Here is a 17,457-nt window from a genome sequence, read left to right on the forward strand (position 1 = left end):
ATGGGTTTGAACACATCACCAGCAGCCCAAGATTTCCACAAAGTAATGGGGAAGCGGATGCGCTCAGTACAAACTGTGAAAAACCTGTTAAAGAAAGCGGCAGACCCTTATTTAGCTCTTCTTGCTTATAGAGCTACACCGCTGCAGAACGGATATAGCCCTGCTGAGCTCTTAATGGGCCGACGGTTGCGCACAACGCTGCCGGCACTTCCCTCTACTTTGGTTCCTGTTCTGCCAGACGGCGACAGCTTGGCTCAAAAAGAAGGCAAAAAGAGGATGATGGACATTGCTAACTTCAACAGGCGTCATCGTGCCAGACCGTTGAGTAACCTATCTCCAGGAGAACAAGTTTGGATCACAGATGCAAAAACACCAGGAACTGTGATCAAAAATTATGGCACACCACGATCCTACACAGTGGGTTTGCCCCAGGGATCAGTGAGGCGAAATCGCAAGCACTTGATTCCCTTACATTCAACTTTGCAAGATAAGACTGTGGAAAAGGGGTTGACAGGAGTGTCTGCAGAGCAGCCTTCATCAGCTGTTTCATCATCTGCTACTCCTGCGAAAGCTGATGGTGTGAGGACAAGATCAGGGAGAATAGTGAGGAAGCCTACTAAACTAGATCTGTAAAAAAAAAAAGAGAGAAAAAAAAAGAAAAGGAAAATAAAAGATTTGAGTTATGTTGGACTTAATTAACAAAAAGGGTACAAGGTTGGACATTTCAGAGTTATGTTATATTTGTGTCCCTAGTGGGTGAATGTAAGGAAGTAGAGAAAATGTTTCTCATGTGTTAGAGAAAATGTGTTTCTTATTTGTTAAAAGGGGAGATGTGGTGTTCATGAATAATTAATGTTAAACATTTGGGATCTTGAATGTGATCCCGGAAGGCCAGGTGACTTGTGGGAAGTCAGCAGGGGGCGGGGTGTGTTTTGTTTGGGGGTTTCATGTAATAAAGGACGTGATCGTCAGCACACGGAGGTCTATGGTTATTTGTTCAAATTAAGAACACGACAGTGTTAACGATGTGCGAGCTGACATTATTGAGTATGCTAATAAGGGGGAAAAAAACAACAACAATCAAACGCCTCGGCTCCACGCTTTCACTACTTTATGCTTTAGTACAAGCTGCTGCGCATGCACATTGAGAGCGCCCGTACTGTGCGCTAGCATAGCTTCCTGAACAACACACCTAAAGCTGGAAATAAGTGAACACACTGCGCCAGGGGAGGAAATTCAGACATCGCCAGCCTCGCAGTCTACCGCCTTAATTCCTAGGCGAGGAGGTGGTTTGCAGTTTGCAGACTTTGTAAGAAAGCAGACAGCTCGACAACTAACCTGTTCCATCATCAGCGAGTATGAGGAATATGAAACGTTTCGGGAAACGGCCGTCCAAGACAAACCACGACTAGCGGAATGAAGATTGATGTTAATCTCCTTTAAGTTAAAGTAGGTATGTTACAATCACTGCGTCATAACCCAGCGACGTTATCGGAGCTCACCTCGGATGATCAGATGAGGATGTGTAGTTTCTGTGATTTATTTTGCTATAATGTAGGGGGAATCCCCCTGGACAGTCTCTTTTTTGATTTTCATTTTGTCAAGCAATTGCTTTTGAAAAACTCGCCGAAGTTTTTCTAGTTAAATTTGTTGTTCCCAGGACACTCTTGAAAAAGAGATTTTAATCTCAATGTGTTTTTCCTGGTTAAATAAAGGTTAAATAAAATAAAAATAAGTTAATGTCTCAAAAACACTGATGTAAGTCTTATATTTTACCAGCTTGCACTTCTTGTATGAACACATTTTTAAATAATGCAAAATATCATTTATTATCGTTATCGAGAAAATTACAGAAAATATCGATGTTATTTTTTGTCAATATCGCACACCCCTAGCTGGCAGTGCTGACCACATTCTTGCTGCAGTTGTACTGCACTATAGTCAGTAAGACTAGAAAAGTACTATCCACGTGCCAGCTGATTTCACTTTAACAAAGCCATCCCCCTAATCCTCTGGCTCTACTTCCATGGAAGGTGTGTCAGTGGGATGGAAGAGATCCTCAAAGTATTGTTTCCACTGCCTGGCTGTGTCCTCAGTTCAGGTCAGCAGCAGTCCATCCTCACTGTATAGAGCTGGGGCAGGAAAATGCTTTCCCCTCCTAAGAAGCCCGATGGCTTGCCAGTCCATCAGGCATCAAGTCTTATTCTATGGCCACATTCTGCTTGGCTCTCCAGTACCCATCAGCCCCACAAGCTGACCGAGCTCAGCAGGACTTTCTTCAGCTTGATTTTTTTCTGTATATTTCTAATAATATTGGTGACTCTGTAGTGTTGATTAGCCTGGTGGTGGTGGTGGTGTGTATACATTTGATTGTTGTGATCTTGTGTTTAACAAATCTGCCCTGTCTTGCCAAAGAGATTGTGATTGCAATGAGGTAAAACTAATTGTGATTTGTATAAAAATTCCAAATAACAAATTTTCCTGTCCTGTGATTTCTGTCGGCCGGTGACTTCAGGAGAAGCTGGCTTCACTGGAAGCTAGCATTGAGCAGCGTTTGAAGTGGGCCGGTGGAGCCAACCCAGCACTGGCACCTGTCCTGCAGGACTTTGAGATGACCATCAGAGAGAGACGTGCCATGGTGGCCAGAGACAACCAGCGCACCAGCCAAGTAAAACTGCTGCTATGTCTATCTCCTGTCATCAGTGATAGCCAGTTTTGAGGAAAATGCCCATTTTCTTATTATGATTTTCCAGGTCACCTTCCTATGCTCCACTATCCTCAACTTCGAGGGCCTTCGGACCCGATCTCCTGAGGCTCTCAGCATGGATGCAGCACTCTTTGAACTGCTAAAGCGCTGCCAGCAGACTTGCTCATATGCTGCCCAGTTTAGCAGCACAGTGTCTCCACTGGAGCTCCAACTCCTGCACAGACTGGTGGGTTTGACCTCTGACCATGCAGCATGTCAAAAGGCTGATGAACTGTTTTCCTGGTGTAGCATTGTTTTCTGTACCGACTGACTCATCGTTGACCAATAATAAAGCCATACCTACTGCTCAGCAATATTGCTCACATGTAAACAACTTGGTTGCCTCATGATTATAGTGATGTTAAAGATAATATGGAATATCAGTCTCTTACAGCATGCTCAAAATTGTGATTAGATGAGTATTGTTAATATTGAAAACATATTTTGATGGAATATATGATATCTTTAATAATCCAGGGGTGACTGAAAGGATTTGGGTAAAAGTTTAGGGTTTTCTATTATGAAATGGGGCTGTAATATTACCAACTTCTACATTTATTTTACATTTACAGTAATGGCAGGAGGATAGTCTCATTAATGATTGTTGTTGTTGTTGTTGTTTATAGAGTTATCAATACAATATCAATGCGGGGGAAGGGGGGTGTTGTGTGAGAACCGAGGACACACATGCTCATTGGCGAACATTGTGTGTTAGCCAATGAGCATCATCATAGATAATCATCCTGACTCTTAGAGTTAACAAGTTAGAAAATGGATTTCATGATCAATTGAGTAAAACCTTAGATTATCAATGGAGCCCAAACCCTCATCTGCAAATATTTACTGAGGTTGCAGAGCGAGGGAGTCGAGGGGTGGTTTTCTCATAGTTTTTATACTTTGGACTTTACAGGTGCCGGCTAAACATTAACAATTTAAAACCAGCTAGGACATACTGAGTGGACCTTTGACATGAAATGATCATTTATGATTGACTTAAAGCGATCTTAGAAAAGCTTCAAAATAAGTAACCCACAGAAATCCTGCATATGAATAAAAATCTGAAGAAGCGCTCTGAGAGCAGCTGGAGGTTTGTGCTCACTGTGTGGGCAGTGCTTCCTCCTGAGGAACAGTTCTGTTTAAATTCATTTAGTTTTCTTTAAGCAGTTTGTAGTGATCAGGGCAGCATGATTACACAAACATTATGTAGGAGCAGGTCGTGGATCATAGGTACTGGTTTGGAATTTGGATTTATTAAATATTATACTGCAGTATATTTCTAACTAACCAGGCAGCTCATTCATTCTCTTGACAGTACTTTCATTAAAGATAAAACACAAGTATAAATGAGGTCGGAGGTCAAATGTGATATTTTGAATCTTTAGATGGTTCTTTTATATGTTGACATCAGCACATGTAGAAGAATCATAATTTCTAACTTAAAAGGCTTTTTGCTAATTTTGGATCAATAAATCATGAAGTTGACCCTGAGGATGCTGGTGGTGGATGTAAGACAGATTTTAATGGACTGTTAACACACACACACACACACACACCCAACATAACCTCCTTGGTGGAGGCCGTAAAGTCACTTTTGGGATATAATGCTTAGAGTCCATTTTGCATTTCTGTTTTTGAAGTTGTGCCAGCCCAAATGTTTTTGTTTCCTTTAAACATGAAATATTTTTCTGTCAGCCCCTTTATAGCATATCTGTTAGCTTGTAGTCTGAGGCTGTGACAAACTTAATAGGGTGCCTTTATTCTTTTCATTACTATAGAGTCCAGTGCCGGACTTGCCTATAGGCAGTCCTGACTGGCTGAGCTGTGCCCAGAGGCAGCTGGAGGAAGAGCTCAGCATAGAGCAGAGGAATCAGGAGGAACGGGAGCAGCAGCTGGAAACCTGTGGAGAAACTCTGCAGCTGCTTGTGGACTCTATTAAAACGATTCTGTCTAATCACAACCGCCAACTGGCCGACGTCAAGCACCTGCTGAGGGCCATGGCCAAGGTACACCTGAGGCCCATCGTGCACAGCTGATTTTAAATTTGGGGTTTTTCCCCACTATTATCTGTGTGAATATGAGTAAGTGCAGTAAGTGTAACGAGTGAGCAAGAAGTAACGAGTTCTGTTCGGTGTCACTTGTAGCCTGGTGTTTGCTGTAGTATGATGCTGCTTTTTATGCTGTGAACTGCAGTCAGTGATCTTAATTCTGTCATACAGGATGAGGAGGCAGCACTGGCAGATGGTGAAGAGGTGGCATATGAGGGCAGTGTGCGTCACTTCCTGCTGGAGTACAAAGCCTGGCAAGATAATATCCAGTTAGTTTTGTTCACTGTTGTCCAGGCAAGCGGACAGCATCTCAGCCAGGAGCAGCTGGAGCTACTGGAAGAAATTCCTGCTACCCTGAAGGAACTGCACTCTCAGAGCCAGAGGTACTCACATTAACTCCATGGATACACGCTTCATTTCCTGTATAAATCTCGTTATTAATCTGCATATCCATTTCTTACAACAGTGTCTATAATGGCCTGGTGGGCTTTGCCTCCCCACTGGTGACAGACAGAGACACTGAATGCTCCAGTCCTGTTTCTGCAGCACAGTCGACCTTTGCAGCAGGTATGGTGACATCTAAGCCGTGAAGACCTCCTTTCAAAGCAGCTTTTATAAATCTGTGTGCAAGCAGCTGTTTGTAGTGATGTCAGTTCCTCACAGCTCACATGGCGTAGGTGTGATACACGGACTGCTGAATGGTGTCTCTTATACCATGTTGTTTTTGATTCAGCTGTTAGATGCAGTGGGTTGAAAACCCAGCCAGACTCAATGTCCCAGAATGCACGCAAGGCTCTCCCACGCAATCTGGGAACTCCGACCGATACCCCACCCAGTACTCTGCTAATGAACAGCAAAGGTCTCAACCCCAGCCCCAAGAGGGCTGTACGAGACCCCAAAACAGGACGAGGTACTCTTCTTCACTCTCATCACAATCTTTGGTCTCCCCTCCTATAACTAACAGCTGTTTAATGCATCTGAACCTGTGTTACTTTTGACAGCAAATTTTGATTTAGTTTTAGTCATAATTTAGTCATTTGAATAGTTTTAGTTTTAGTCTAGTTTTAGTCGACGAATTATGGTAAGAATACAGTTGACTAAATCTACAGTCGATTTAGTCGACTAAAATATAAAGAGTGTAAAATGTAAATGCTTTTTCTTCAGTTCCCTTGAATTAGTCATTATACACACTTACACAAAATTAAACATTTATTCAAAGTTATGGAATATTATTAATAACATTAGTGTTTCACCTGCTTCCCACACACCTGATCATTAACACCACCTTACTGAGATAATCCGAGCGTTTTACAGCAGGACGCTCTGAAAGGTACAGGGCAGTGTTCAGGACTAAGATTATAAAGGCTAATCCACCGCGGTGTGGAGATTTTCTCTAAACACAAACTGGGAAAAACACTTTACCCTGCATGACATTAAAATGCTGACCTTTGCATGGAGATCTGGGTGACTGGTTTGCAGATGCTGTTTAAGATTTGTCGTGTTTTTACCCAAGATAGTCGCCCCACATGGTTTACACATGGTTTTGTTTGTCACAACGTCAAAGGACAAATGTGTCCATACATTGGCTCTTCTCATTGTTTACATAACTTAGTTCTATCGGAAAGAACGACCAATCACAGGCTAGTTTGGTCTTAGAGCAAATTTGTGCAACTGTGCGTTTGATTGGATGTTTTCCTAACTTTCACAAAATAAAAAGTTCTGATTGGATGTCGTCCCAGCCAAGTATTTTCGTCTCGTTTTCATTCATTGACAAAAGTGTCAATTAATTTCGTTATCGTTTTTATCCTTTTAAGTAGTTTTTATTTAGTTATCGTCTCATTATCGTCATGAAAAAAAGGGTCGTCGACGAAAACTATGATGAAAATATTTCATTAACGAAGTTAACACTGATCTGCAGTAACAACACGTCCTCAGAGTGAGGGATACAGCTGATAATTTAACACTGGTATCATCTCAGTACTCTTGTTCAGCAGCTGCCCAAAGTCAAGCTATCAGTATTGTATGAAAACATACCAACTTTAACCCAGGTCATAACTGACCCCAGTGAGATAAGGTTTCAGTAGTTAGACTAGAACCCTGAGCAGATGGTAGTGTTAGAGCGAGGACTTGAAATCCAGCTGCCCTCATGTGAACGAGCACTTTGCTGTATTTCAGCAGTCCAAGAGAGGAACTCATATGCAGTCAGTGTGTGGAAGAGAGTGAAAGCCAAGCTGGAGGGCAGAGACATCGATCCCAACAGGAGGATGAGTGTCACAGAGCAGGTAACACTGACTATCCTGTCACATGCAGTTTTTAGTAATCATTTTCACAGTCTTAAATTGCTGGCTATTAGGAAGGTGTCCTCTGACCTCTTTATATGCTGTACCATGTATTAAAAAAGAAACAGTCAGAAGTGATAACACACGGTTTTGTTGCAGGTGGACTTTGTTATCAAGGAGGCTACCAACATGGATAACCTGGCCCAGCTGTATGAGGGCTGGACTGCATGGGTGTGAACGCTTTGCTGCTTCATGTCTGGTCCAGCGAAGGCTTGGAGATCCACCAGAGTCCAGCGGGACTGGGGTGTCGAAACAGCAGCACCAGGCCACACTAGGGGAAGAATATGGGAAGTGGATGCTTAGTCCACCCTCCCACACCCCTGGGTACCCAAACTGGGGCAGCAACCTCGTAGCATTGCTGCAACCACACTCCCCCAACAATGGGCGATTGGGCTAACACAGCGCTTAGTGGGCCTGCAGAACGGCCTTCCTTTTTGGGGTCTGAGTGGGCAAGGTGGCACCAGGAGAGGAAGGGGGGAAGGAAGGCAAAAGCCACCTCACCCTCACCTGCATAGCTGACTATCAAGTTGTACCCGTAAACATCACTGCATCATTTTGTGCCTGTCAGAGTCCACCTGAGGGCAAGATGAAGCAAGGGGTGAGCTGTTTCCCTTCAAAGCACACAGCTGACACACTGGCTGGGACTTTACTGTGGCTGAAGCTCAGTGGATGGTGTGCTTACACATGTTTTTCTCTAATCTTTTCCTCAATGGCATTATGATTCTGAGCAGACAGTGAGTAACACTGTGAGGGAGGACTGAGTGAAAGAGGCTCAAAGACTGAATTTAGATCTACCAGAAAAGAAAGTGGAAAACAATAATCAAACTTTAATTTGGTTATTTGGGGGGAAGTTGACTCTAAAGTGCTGTCAAATTTAACAGAATAAAAGATTGTGTAGAACTGTTTTCTTAGGTCTTTTTTCTGATTTTGTGGATAGAAGTGAAACCTCCTGTCGTGGAATAGTTTGGATGCTCACCTGAGAGTGAAGTGGGCTCGGTGAGGGGAACCCTCTGTTTGTTTTCTCAGTGTGGCTCTTCAGTGTGTTGTGCTTTGTTCTATCAGTAGGATTAGATTTCTGCCTTTTTTTCAGCTTGCCTGTCTCAAACTGCTTGCATCATATACTGACACCACAAGCTGTAATGCTTGCTTTTTATGATTTTGGACCTTCTACTTTTACCTTTTTATTGGGAGGAATTTTGTTTTTGGTGATGGTGAAATATGTTAATTCTTAAAGCTTTTATTGGATTTTGTTGGATGCCAAATAAACATGGAAGAAAGAAGTGTCATGTTTTATTTAACATGAAAAATGGATACCAGGCTCATCCAGTGGAAACCAGTAGAGAAATGAGCACGTCTTCAACCAGAGGGAGAAACCCAAAGTGACCTGCCTCAGCACACAGATACATTTGGTAGAAGACAAATGTCAGATTGTACTTGGATCTGGCTGCAGTGAACAGTAGATGGATCAGCTGAAGGTCCAGATGATTTCTCAGGTCCTGTGTCAGCTCTTTGAACTTGATGTCCTTAAGAAATAAAAAATCCAGAAGATACTGTTCATCCGCTCTGGTTAGTTTTTTTTTTTTTTGCATTTTTGTTAACTTCCACTTTGCGCTCTTTGGCCAACTGTGCCCTTTAACTTTATAATCTCAAAATGCTGTCAGTTTAATAAGAGAATTAATAAATATCACACTGCAATAGATTCCTAAGAAAATAGTCCTTTATGGCATTTTTTTTTCTTGTGTTATGTATATACATACACTGCTCAAAATAAAGGGAACACTCAAATAACCTAGATCTGAACGAATGAAATATTCTCATTGAATACTTTGTTCTGTACAAAGTTGAATGTGCTGACCAGGGTTATTATAGTTAACGAAAACGAACGAAATAACGAAAACTGAAATTGAAAAAACATTGTCGTTAACTGAAATAAATAAAAACTATAATTAAAAGGAAAAAACGATAACTAATTAAAACTGAATTGTGAGTTTACAAAACTAACTAAAACTAACTGAAATTATCGATAAACTGACTTTCATTTTAAGCCTTGTGGATTGATATGAAATCATTGTTTCCGCTCTCGGAGTTTAAGCTGGGAGCGCCACAGGACAACTGTGTGAGTGCGCATGTGCGGGCGCTCACCGCGCTGGTCCGCCGAGTAATTGCTGCGGTCTGCCGAGAAAGCGGCAGAGTCCCGTATGGAGGTTCTTTGAGTACAAACACCTGCACACGACCACAAGGTAATAACACACACAATCCAGCTACACAAGCATAAATGCGGACATGAGGTCGGCAACTTCTGTAGCTTGTGTACAGAGGCCGCAAAGACCCTGCAGGTTTAATTAGCGAGCATCTAACCAAGCTAGCTCCAAAACAGAAGCAGCTTCAGGCGGTGAGAACATCAGGATGCAGCTGGATTTGAGCTTTGACTCCTTCAAAGAGTTTGTTTTTGTTTAACACCACATGTAGGCGTTATTAATCTGCTGCACTGATGCTGAAGTTTATTGTGGAGTTTATTGTAGAATTTATTGAGTTTGGGAGTTCATGTTTTTCTTTGTTTCTCCCTGCTGATGTTCATGTGTGTCCTTAATATTACACACATTTAGCATGTCTTGTGAACAGCTGGTTGTTGAATATATTTCTTTAAACTGTATCTTTTGTCAAGTTTTCATTACACAATAGTCACTTTTGCACCTTGAATCTTGCACCTGATCAGGTATGAAAATACTAAAACTAATACTGAAACTAACTGAAACTAAGCATGAAACCAAAAATAAAAACTAATAAAAACGAGCAAAACCACTCTGAAAACTAATTAAAACTAACTGAATTAGAGAAAAAAAAGTAAAAACTAACTAAAACTAAACTATAATGTAAAATCCAAAACTATTATAACCCTGGTGCTGACAACAAAATCACACAAAAATCAATGTAAATCAAATTTATTAACCAATGGAGGCCTGGATTTGGAGTCACACACAAAATTAAAGTGGAAAAACACACTACAGGCTGATCCAACTTTGATGTAATGTCCTTAAAACAAGTCAAAATGAGGCTCAGTATTGTGTGTGGCCTCCACGTGCCTGTATGACCTCCCTGCAACACCTGGGCATGCTCCTGATGAGGTGGTGGATGGTCTCCTGAGGGATCTCCTCCCAGACCTAGACTAAAGCATCCGCCAACTCCTGGACAGTAATGGTAAATGGACTAGTTCTTATATAGCCCTTTTCTACTCAGTATGAGCACTCAAAGCGCTTATACAACCTGTTTGCATTCACCCATGCGCTCCCATTCATACAAGCACTTCCATTTTTTTTTCTAAAGTAAGTGCTTTTTAATTAACTAACATTCACACACATTCATACTCCGACAGAACGGTCGGAGAGCAACTTGGGGTTAAGTATCTTGCCCAAGGATACATTGGCATGTAGCCTGGAGTAGCCAGGATTCGAACCGCTGACCTTCCGATCAGTAGGTGACTCGCTCTATCTACTGAGCTACAGCCACCCCAAAAAGCTGTCTGTGGTGCAACGTGATGTTGGTGGATGGAGCGAGACATGATGTCCCAGATGTGCTCAATCGGATTCAGGTCTGGGGAACGGGCGGGCCAGTCCATAGCTTCAATGCCTTCATCTTGCAGGAACTGCTGACACACTCCAGCCACATTAGGTCTAGCATTGTCCTGCATTAGGAGGAACCCAGGGCAGACCGCACCAGCATATGGTCTCACAAGGAGTCTGAGGATCTCATCTCGGTACCTAATGGCAGTCATGCTACCTCTGGCGAGCACATGGAGGGCTGTGCGGCCCTCCAAAGAAATGCCACCCCACACCAATTCAATTCAATTCAATTCAATTCAATTTTATTTATATAGCGCCAAATCACAACAAACTGTCCCCTCAAGGCGCTTTGTATTGTGGGTAAAGACCCTACAATAATACAGAGAAAACCCAACAGTCAAAACGACCCCCTATGAGCAGCACTTGGCGACAGTGGAAAGGAAAAACTCCCTTTAACAGGAAGAAACCTCCAGCAGAACCAGGCTCAGGGAGGGGGGGTCATCTGCCGCGACCGGTTGGGCTGAGGGGAGAGAAAGACATGCTGTGGAAGAGAGCCAGAGATTAATATCAATTAATGATTAAATGCAGAGTGGAGTATAAACAAAGTAAATAAGGTGAATGAGAAACAGTGCATTATGTGAACCCCCCAGCAGACTAGGCCTATAGCAGCATAACTAAGGGATGGTTCAGGGTCACCTGATCCAGCCCTAACTATAAGCTTGATCATAAAGGAAAGTTTTAAGCCTAATCTTAAAAATAGAGAGGGTGTCTGTCTCCTGAATCCAAGCTGGAAGCTGGTTCCACAGAAGAGGCGCCTGAAAGCTGAAGGCTCTGCCTCCCATTCTACTCTTAAGTATCCTAGGAACCACAAGTAAGCCAGCAGTCTGAGAGCGAAGTGCTCTGTTGGGGTGATATGGTACTATGAGGTCTTTGAGATAAGATGGTGCCTGATTATTCAAGACCTTGTAGGTGAGGAGAAGAATTTTAAATTCTATTCTAGATTTAACAGGGAGCCAATGAAGAGAAGCCAATATGGGAGAAATCTGCTCTCTCTTTCTAGTCCCTGTCAGTACTCTAGCTGCAGCATTTTGGATCAGCTGAAGGCTTTTCAGGGAGCTTTTAGGACAGCCTGATAATAATGAATTACAATAATCCAGCCTAGAAGTAATAAATGCATGAATGAGCTTTTCAGCATCACTCTGAGAAAGGATGTTTCTAATTTTAGAAATATTGCGCAAATGCAAAAAAGCGGTCCTACATATTTGTTTAATATGTGCATTGAAGGACATATCCTGGTCAAAAATGACTCCAAGATTTCTCACAGTGTTACTGGAGGCCAAAGTAATGCCATCCAGAGTAAGTATCTGGTTAGACACCATGTTTCTAAGATTTGTGGGGCCGAGTACAAGAACTTCAGTTTGATCTGAATTTAGAAGCAGGAAATTAGAGGTCATCCAGGCCTTAATATCTTTAAGACATTCCTGCAGTTTAACTAATTGATGTGTGTCATCTGGCTTCATTGATAGGTAAAGCTGAGTATCATCTGCATAACAATGAAAATTGATGCAGTGCTTTCTAATAATACTGCCTAAGGGAAGCATGTATAATGTAAATAAAATTGGTCCTAGCACAGAACCCTGTGGAACTCCATAATTAACCTTAGTGTGTGAAGAAGACTCCCCATTTACATGAACAAATTGGAGTCTATGAGATAAATATGATTCAAACCACTGCAGTGCAGTACCTTTAATACCTATAGCAAGCTCTAATCTTTGTAATAAAATGTTATGGTCAACAGTATCAAAAGCTGCACTGAGGTCCAACAGGACAAGAACACAGATGAGTCCACTGTCAGAGGCGCTAAGAAGATCATTTGTAACCTTCACTAATGCTGTTTCTGTACTGTGATGAATTCTGAAACCTGACTGAAACTCTTCAAATAAACCGTTCCTCTGCAGATGATCAGTTAGCTGTTTTACAACTACTCTTTCAAGAGTCTTTGAGAGAAAAGGAAGGTTGGAGATTGGCCTATAATTAGCTAAGACAGCTGGGTCAGTGATGGCTTTTTAAGCAGAGGTTTAATTACAGCCACCTTGAAGGTCTGTGGTACATAGCCAACTAATAAAGACTGATTGATCATTTTTAAGATTGAAGCATCAATAATTGGAAAGACTTCTTTGAACAGTCTAGTAGGAATGGGATCTAATAAACATGTTGCTGGTTTGGAGGAAGTAACTATTGAAGTTAACTCTGAAAGATCAACTGGAGCAAAAGAGTCTAAACAAATACCAGCAGTGCTGAAAGCAGCCGAACATGAAGAATAATCTTTGAGATGGTTATGAATAATTTTTTCTCTAATGTCTAAAATTTTATTTGTAAAGAAATCCATGAAGTCACTACTAGTTAAAGTGAAAGGAATACTCGGCTCTACAGAGCTCTGACTCTTTGTCAGCCTGGCTACAGTGCTGAAAAGAAACCTGGGGTTGTTCTTATTTTCTTCAATTAATGATGAATAGTAAGATGTCCTAGCTTTACGGAGGGCTTTTTTATAGAGCAACAAACTCTTTTTCCAGGCTAAATGAGCATCTTCTAATTTAGTGAGACGCCATTCCCTCTCCAGCTTTCGGGTTATCTGCTTTAAGCTGTGCGTTTGTGAATTATACCAAGGAGTCAGGCACTTCTGATTTGAAGCTTTCCTTTTCAGAGGAGCCACAGTATCCAAAGTTATACGCAGTGAGGATGTAAAACTATTGACGAGATAATCGACCTCACTGGGAGCAGAGTTTAGGTAGCTGCTCTGCACTGTGTTGGCACTGAAGAGCATAATAATGAAGGAATTAGGTCCTTAAACTTAGTTACAGCACTTTCAGAAAGACTTCTACTGTAATAAAACTTATTCCCCACTGCTGTGTAATCCATTAAAGTAAATGTAAATGTTACTAAGAAATGATCAGACAGGAGGGGGCTTTCAGGGAATACTGTTAAGTCTTCAGTTTCTATGCCATATGTTAGGACAAGATCCAGAGTATGATTAAAGTGGTGGGTGGGTTCCTTTACATTTTGAGAGAAGCCAATTGAATCTAACAATAGATTAAATGCAGTGTTGAGGCTGTCATTCTCAGCATCTACATGGATGTTAAAATCACCCACTATAATTATTTTATCTGAACTGAGCACTAAATCAGATAAAAAGTCTGAGAAATCAGACAGAATCTCTGAGTAGGGACCAGGTGGACGATAGATAATAACAAATAAAACAGGTTTTTGATTTTCCCAATTAGGATGGACAAGACTAAGAGTCAGGCTTTCAAAAGAATGAAAACTTTGTCTGGGTCTCTGATTAATTAATAAGCTGGAATTGAAGATTGCAGCTAATCCTCCTCCTCGACCTGTGCTTCGAGCATTCTGACAGTTACTGTGACTCGGGGGTGTTGATTCATTTAAACTAACATATTCATCCTGCTGTAACCAGGTTTCTGTAAGGCAGAATAAATCAATACGTTGATCAATTATTAAATCATTTACTAATAGGGACTTGGAAGAGAGAGACCTAATGTTTAATAATCCACATTTAATTGTTTTATTCTTTGGTGCAGTTGATGAAGCTGTATTATTTATTGTTTTTGAATTTTTATGCTTAAATAGCTTTTTGCTGATTTTAGCTTTGGTGTTTGGTGGTCTGGGAGCAGCACCGACTCTAGGGGGATGGGGTTTTGTGGGGATGGCAGGAGGAGAGAAGCTGCAGAGAGGCGTGTAAGACTGCAACTCTGCTTCCTGGTCTCAACCCTGGGTAGTCAGTTTTTAGGAGGGTTAATAAATTTGGCCAGATTTCTAGAAATGAGAGCTGCTCCATCCAAAGTGGGATGGATGCCGTCTCTCCTAACAAGACCAGGTTTTCCCCAGAAACTTTGCCAATTATCTATGAAGCCCACGTCATTTTTTGGACACCACTCAGACAGCCAGCGATTCAAGGAGAACATGCGGCTAAACATGTCGCTCCTGGTCTGATTGGGGAGGGGCCCAGAGAAAACTACAGAGTCCGACATCGTTTTTGCAAAGTTACACACCGAGTCAATATTAATTTTAGTGACCTCCGATTGGCGTAACCGGGTGTCATTACTGCCGACGTGAATAACGATCTTACCAAATCTACGATTAGCCTTAGCCAGCAGTTTCAAATTTCCATCAATGTCGCCTGCTCTGGCCCCTGGAAGACATTTGACTATGGTCGCCGGTGTCTCTAGCTTCACGTTTCTCAAAACAGAGTCACCAATAACCAGAGTTTGTTCCTCGGCGGGTGTGTCGCCGAGTGGAGAAAAACGGTTAGAGACGTGAACAGGTTGGTGGTGTACCCGGGGCTTCTGCTTAGGACTACGCTTCCTCCTCACCGTCACCCAGCTGGCCTGTTTTCCCTGCTGCTCGGGATCTGCTGGGGGGGAGCTAACGGCGGCTAAGCTACCATGGTCCGCACCCGCTACAGGGGCCTGGCTAGATGTAGGATTTCCAGGGTGCGGAGCCGAGTCTCCAGTTCAGAAAGCCTGGCCTCCAGAGCTACAAACAGACTACATTTATTACAAGTACCGTTACTGCTAAAGGAGGCCGAGGAGTAACTAAACATGTGACACCCAGAGCAGGAAAGTGCAGGAGAGACAGGAGAAGAAGCCATGCTGGTAGTGAGTCGGCTAAGGGCTAAGCTACTAGCTAAGCTAAGCTAGCGAATTTCTAAAAACAAATAAAGTGAGTAATGTGAATACAGGTAATTCAGCAAAGAGTATGCTATTTAAAGTAGGTGAAGATTACACTAAAATATGTTATTATCCAGATAAATCTAGTTATACAGATATAACAGCTAACAGACAGCAAAACACTGTGCTCCGAAACAGGAACAGGAAGTGATACAATACCGCAGTGAGAGCCAACACCAAGTGACAGCGCCACCCATTACTGACCTACTGCCAAACCAGTCATGCTGAAGGATGTTGCAGGCAGCAGATCGCTCTCCACGGCGTCTCCAGACTCTGTCACATGTGCTCAGTGTGAACCTGCTTTCATCTGTGAAGAACACAGGGCGCCAGTGGCGAATTTGCCAATCCTGGTGTTCTCTGGCAAATGCCAAGCGTCCTGCACGGTGTTGAGCTGTGAGCACAACCCCCATCTGTGGATCCCGGGCCCTCATACCATCCTCATGGAGTCAGTTTCTAACCGTTTGTGCAGACACATGCACATTTGTGGCCTGCTGGAGGTCATTTTGCAGGGCTCTGGCAGTGCTCCTCCTGTTCCTCCTTGCGCAAAGGCAGAGGCAGCGGTCCTGCTGCTGGGTTGTTGCCCTCCTACGGCCTCCTCCACATCTCCTGGTGTACTGGCCCGTCTCCTGGTAGCACCTCCAGCCTCTGGACACTACACTGACAGACACAGCAAACCTTCTTGCCACAGCTCTCATTGATGTGCCATCCTGGATGAGCTGCACTACCTGAGCCACGTGTGTGGGTTGTAGAGTCCGTCTCATGCTACCACGAGTGTGAAAGCACCACCAAAATTCAAAAGTGACCCAAACATCAGCCAGAAAGCATAGGTACTGAGAAGTGGTCTGTGGTCCCCACCTGCAGAACCACTCCTTTATTGAGTGCGTCTTGCTAATTGCAATAATTTCCACCTGTTTATTCCATTTACACAACAGCATGTGAAATTGTCAATCAGTGTTGCTTCCTAAGTGGACAGTTTGATTTCACAGAAGTTTGATTTACTTGGAGTTTTATTGTGTTGTTTAAGTGTTCCCTTTATTTTTTTGAGCAGTGTACATTATATCACCAAAAGTATTCATTCGTCTGCCTTCACACACATGAACCTGAGTAACATCCATTCTTAATCCAGAGGGTTTAATATGATGTGGGCCCACCCTTTGCAACTGTAACAGCTTCAGCTCTTCTGGGAAGTCTTTCCACAGGTTTAGGAGTGTTTATGGGAATTTCTGACCATTCTTCCAGAAGCACATCTGTGAGGTCAGACACTGATGTTGGAGAGAAGGCCTGGCTCACAGTCTCCACTCTAATCCATCCAAGAGGTGTTCTATCAGGCTGAGGTCAGGACTCTGTGCAGGCCAGTCAAGTTCTTCCACATCAAACTGGCTCATCCATGTCTTTATGGAGCTGCTTTGTGCACTGGTGTGCAGTCATGTTGGAACAGGAAGGGGCCATCCCCAAACTGTTCCACAGAGTTGGAGCATCAAATTGTCCCAAATGTCTTGGTATTTGGAAGCATTAAGAGTTCCTTTCACTGGAACTAAGGGGCCGAGCCCAAAACACCCCCACACCATAACCCCCCCTCCACCAAACTTTACACAATGCAGTTAGACAGGTACCGTTCACCTGGCAACCACCAAACCCAGACTCCTCCCTCAGATTGGCAGATGGAGAAGTGTGATTCATCCCTCCAGAGAACACGTCTCCACTGCTCTAGAGTCCAGTGGCGGCGTGCTTTACACCACTGCATCAACGCTTTGCATTGAGCTTGGTGATGGACGGCTTGATGCAGCTGCCATGGAAACCCATTAATGAAGCTCTCCCTGTTCTTGATCTGAAGGTCACATGAAGGTTGGAGGTCTGTAGCAATTGACTCTGCAGAAAGTTGGTGACCTCTGTGCACTATGACCAGTGGTGCAAAAAAGTGGGTATGCACTATATGCAATGCAAAGGGGGGGGCGCTAAAGCGATGTGGGGAATTTATCTGATGTGGGGAAATTATTTATCTAGTCGCATTTTCTGTATTTT

General features: G+C 42.9%; 1 protein-coding gene across 1 annotated transcript in view; it reads left to right on the forward strand.

Moving 5' to 3' along the window:
* Positions 1–8,685, forward strand: part of LOC115777080 (serine/threonine-protein kinase SMG1-like) — a gene marked incomplete at its 5' end in the record, with an annotated part of 28,446 nt that extends 19,761 nt beyond the window's left edge. The window contains 8 exon segments of the mRNA XM_030724900.1: positions 2,516–2,668; positions 2,754–2,933; positions 4,522–4,749; positions 4,963–5,174; positions 5,258–5,358; positions 5,525–5,701; positions 6,967–7,073; positions 7,230–8,685. Coding sequence (XP_030580760.1) covers positions 2,516–2,668; positions 2,754–2,933; positions 4,522–4,749; positions 4,963–5,174; positions 5,258–5,358; positions 5,525–5,701; positions 6,967–7,073; positions 7,230–7,307 — 1,236 coding nt within the window.
* Between the last annotated feature and the right edge of the window lie 8,772 nt (positions 8,686–17,457).

The sequence above is a fragment of the Archocentrus centrarchus genome, unplaced genomic scaffold (assembly GCF_007364275.1).
Source record: "Archocentrus centrarchus isolate MPI-CPG fArcCen1 unplaced genomic scaffold, fArcCen1 scaffold_43_ctg1, whole genome shotgun sequence".
In the NCBI taxonomy this organism is placed as follows: Eukaryota; Metazoa; Chordata; class Actinopteri; order Cichliformes; family Cichlidae; genus Archocentrus; species Archocentrus centrarchus.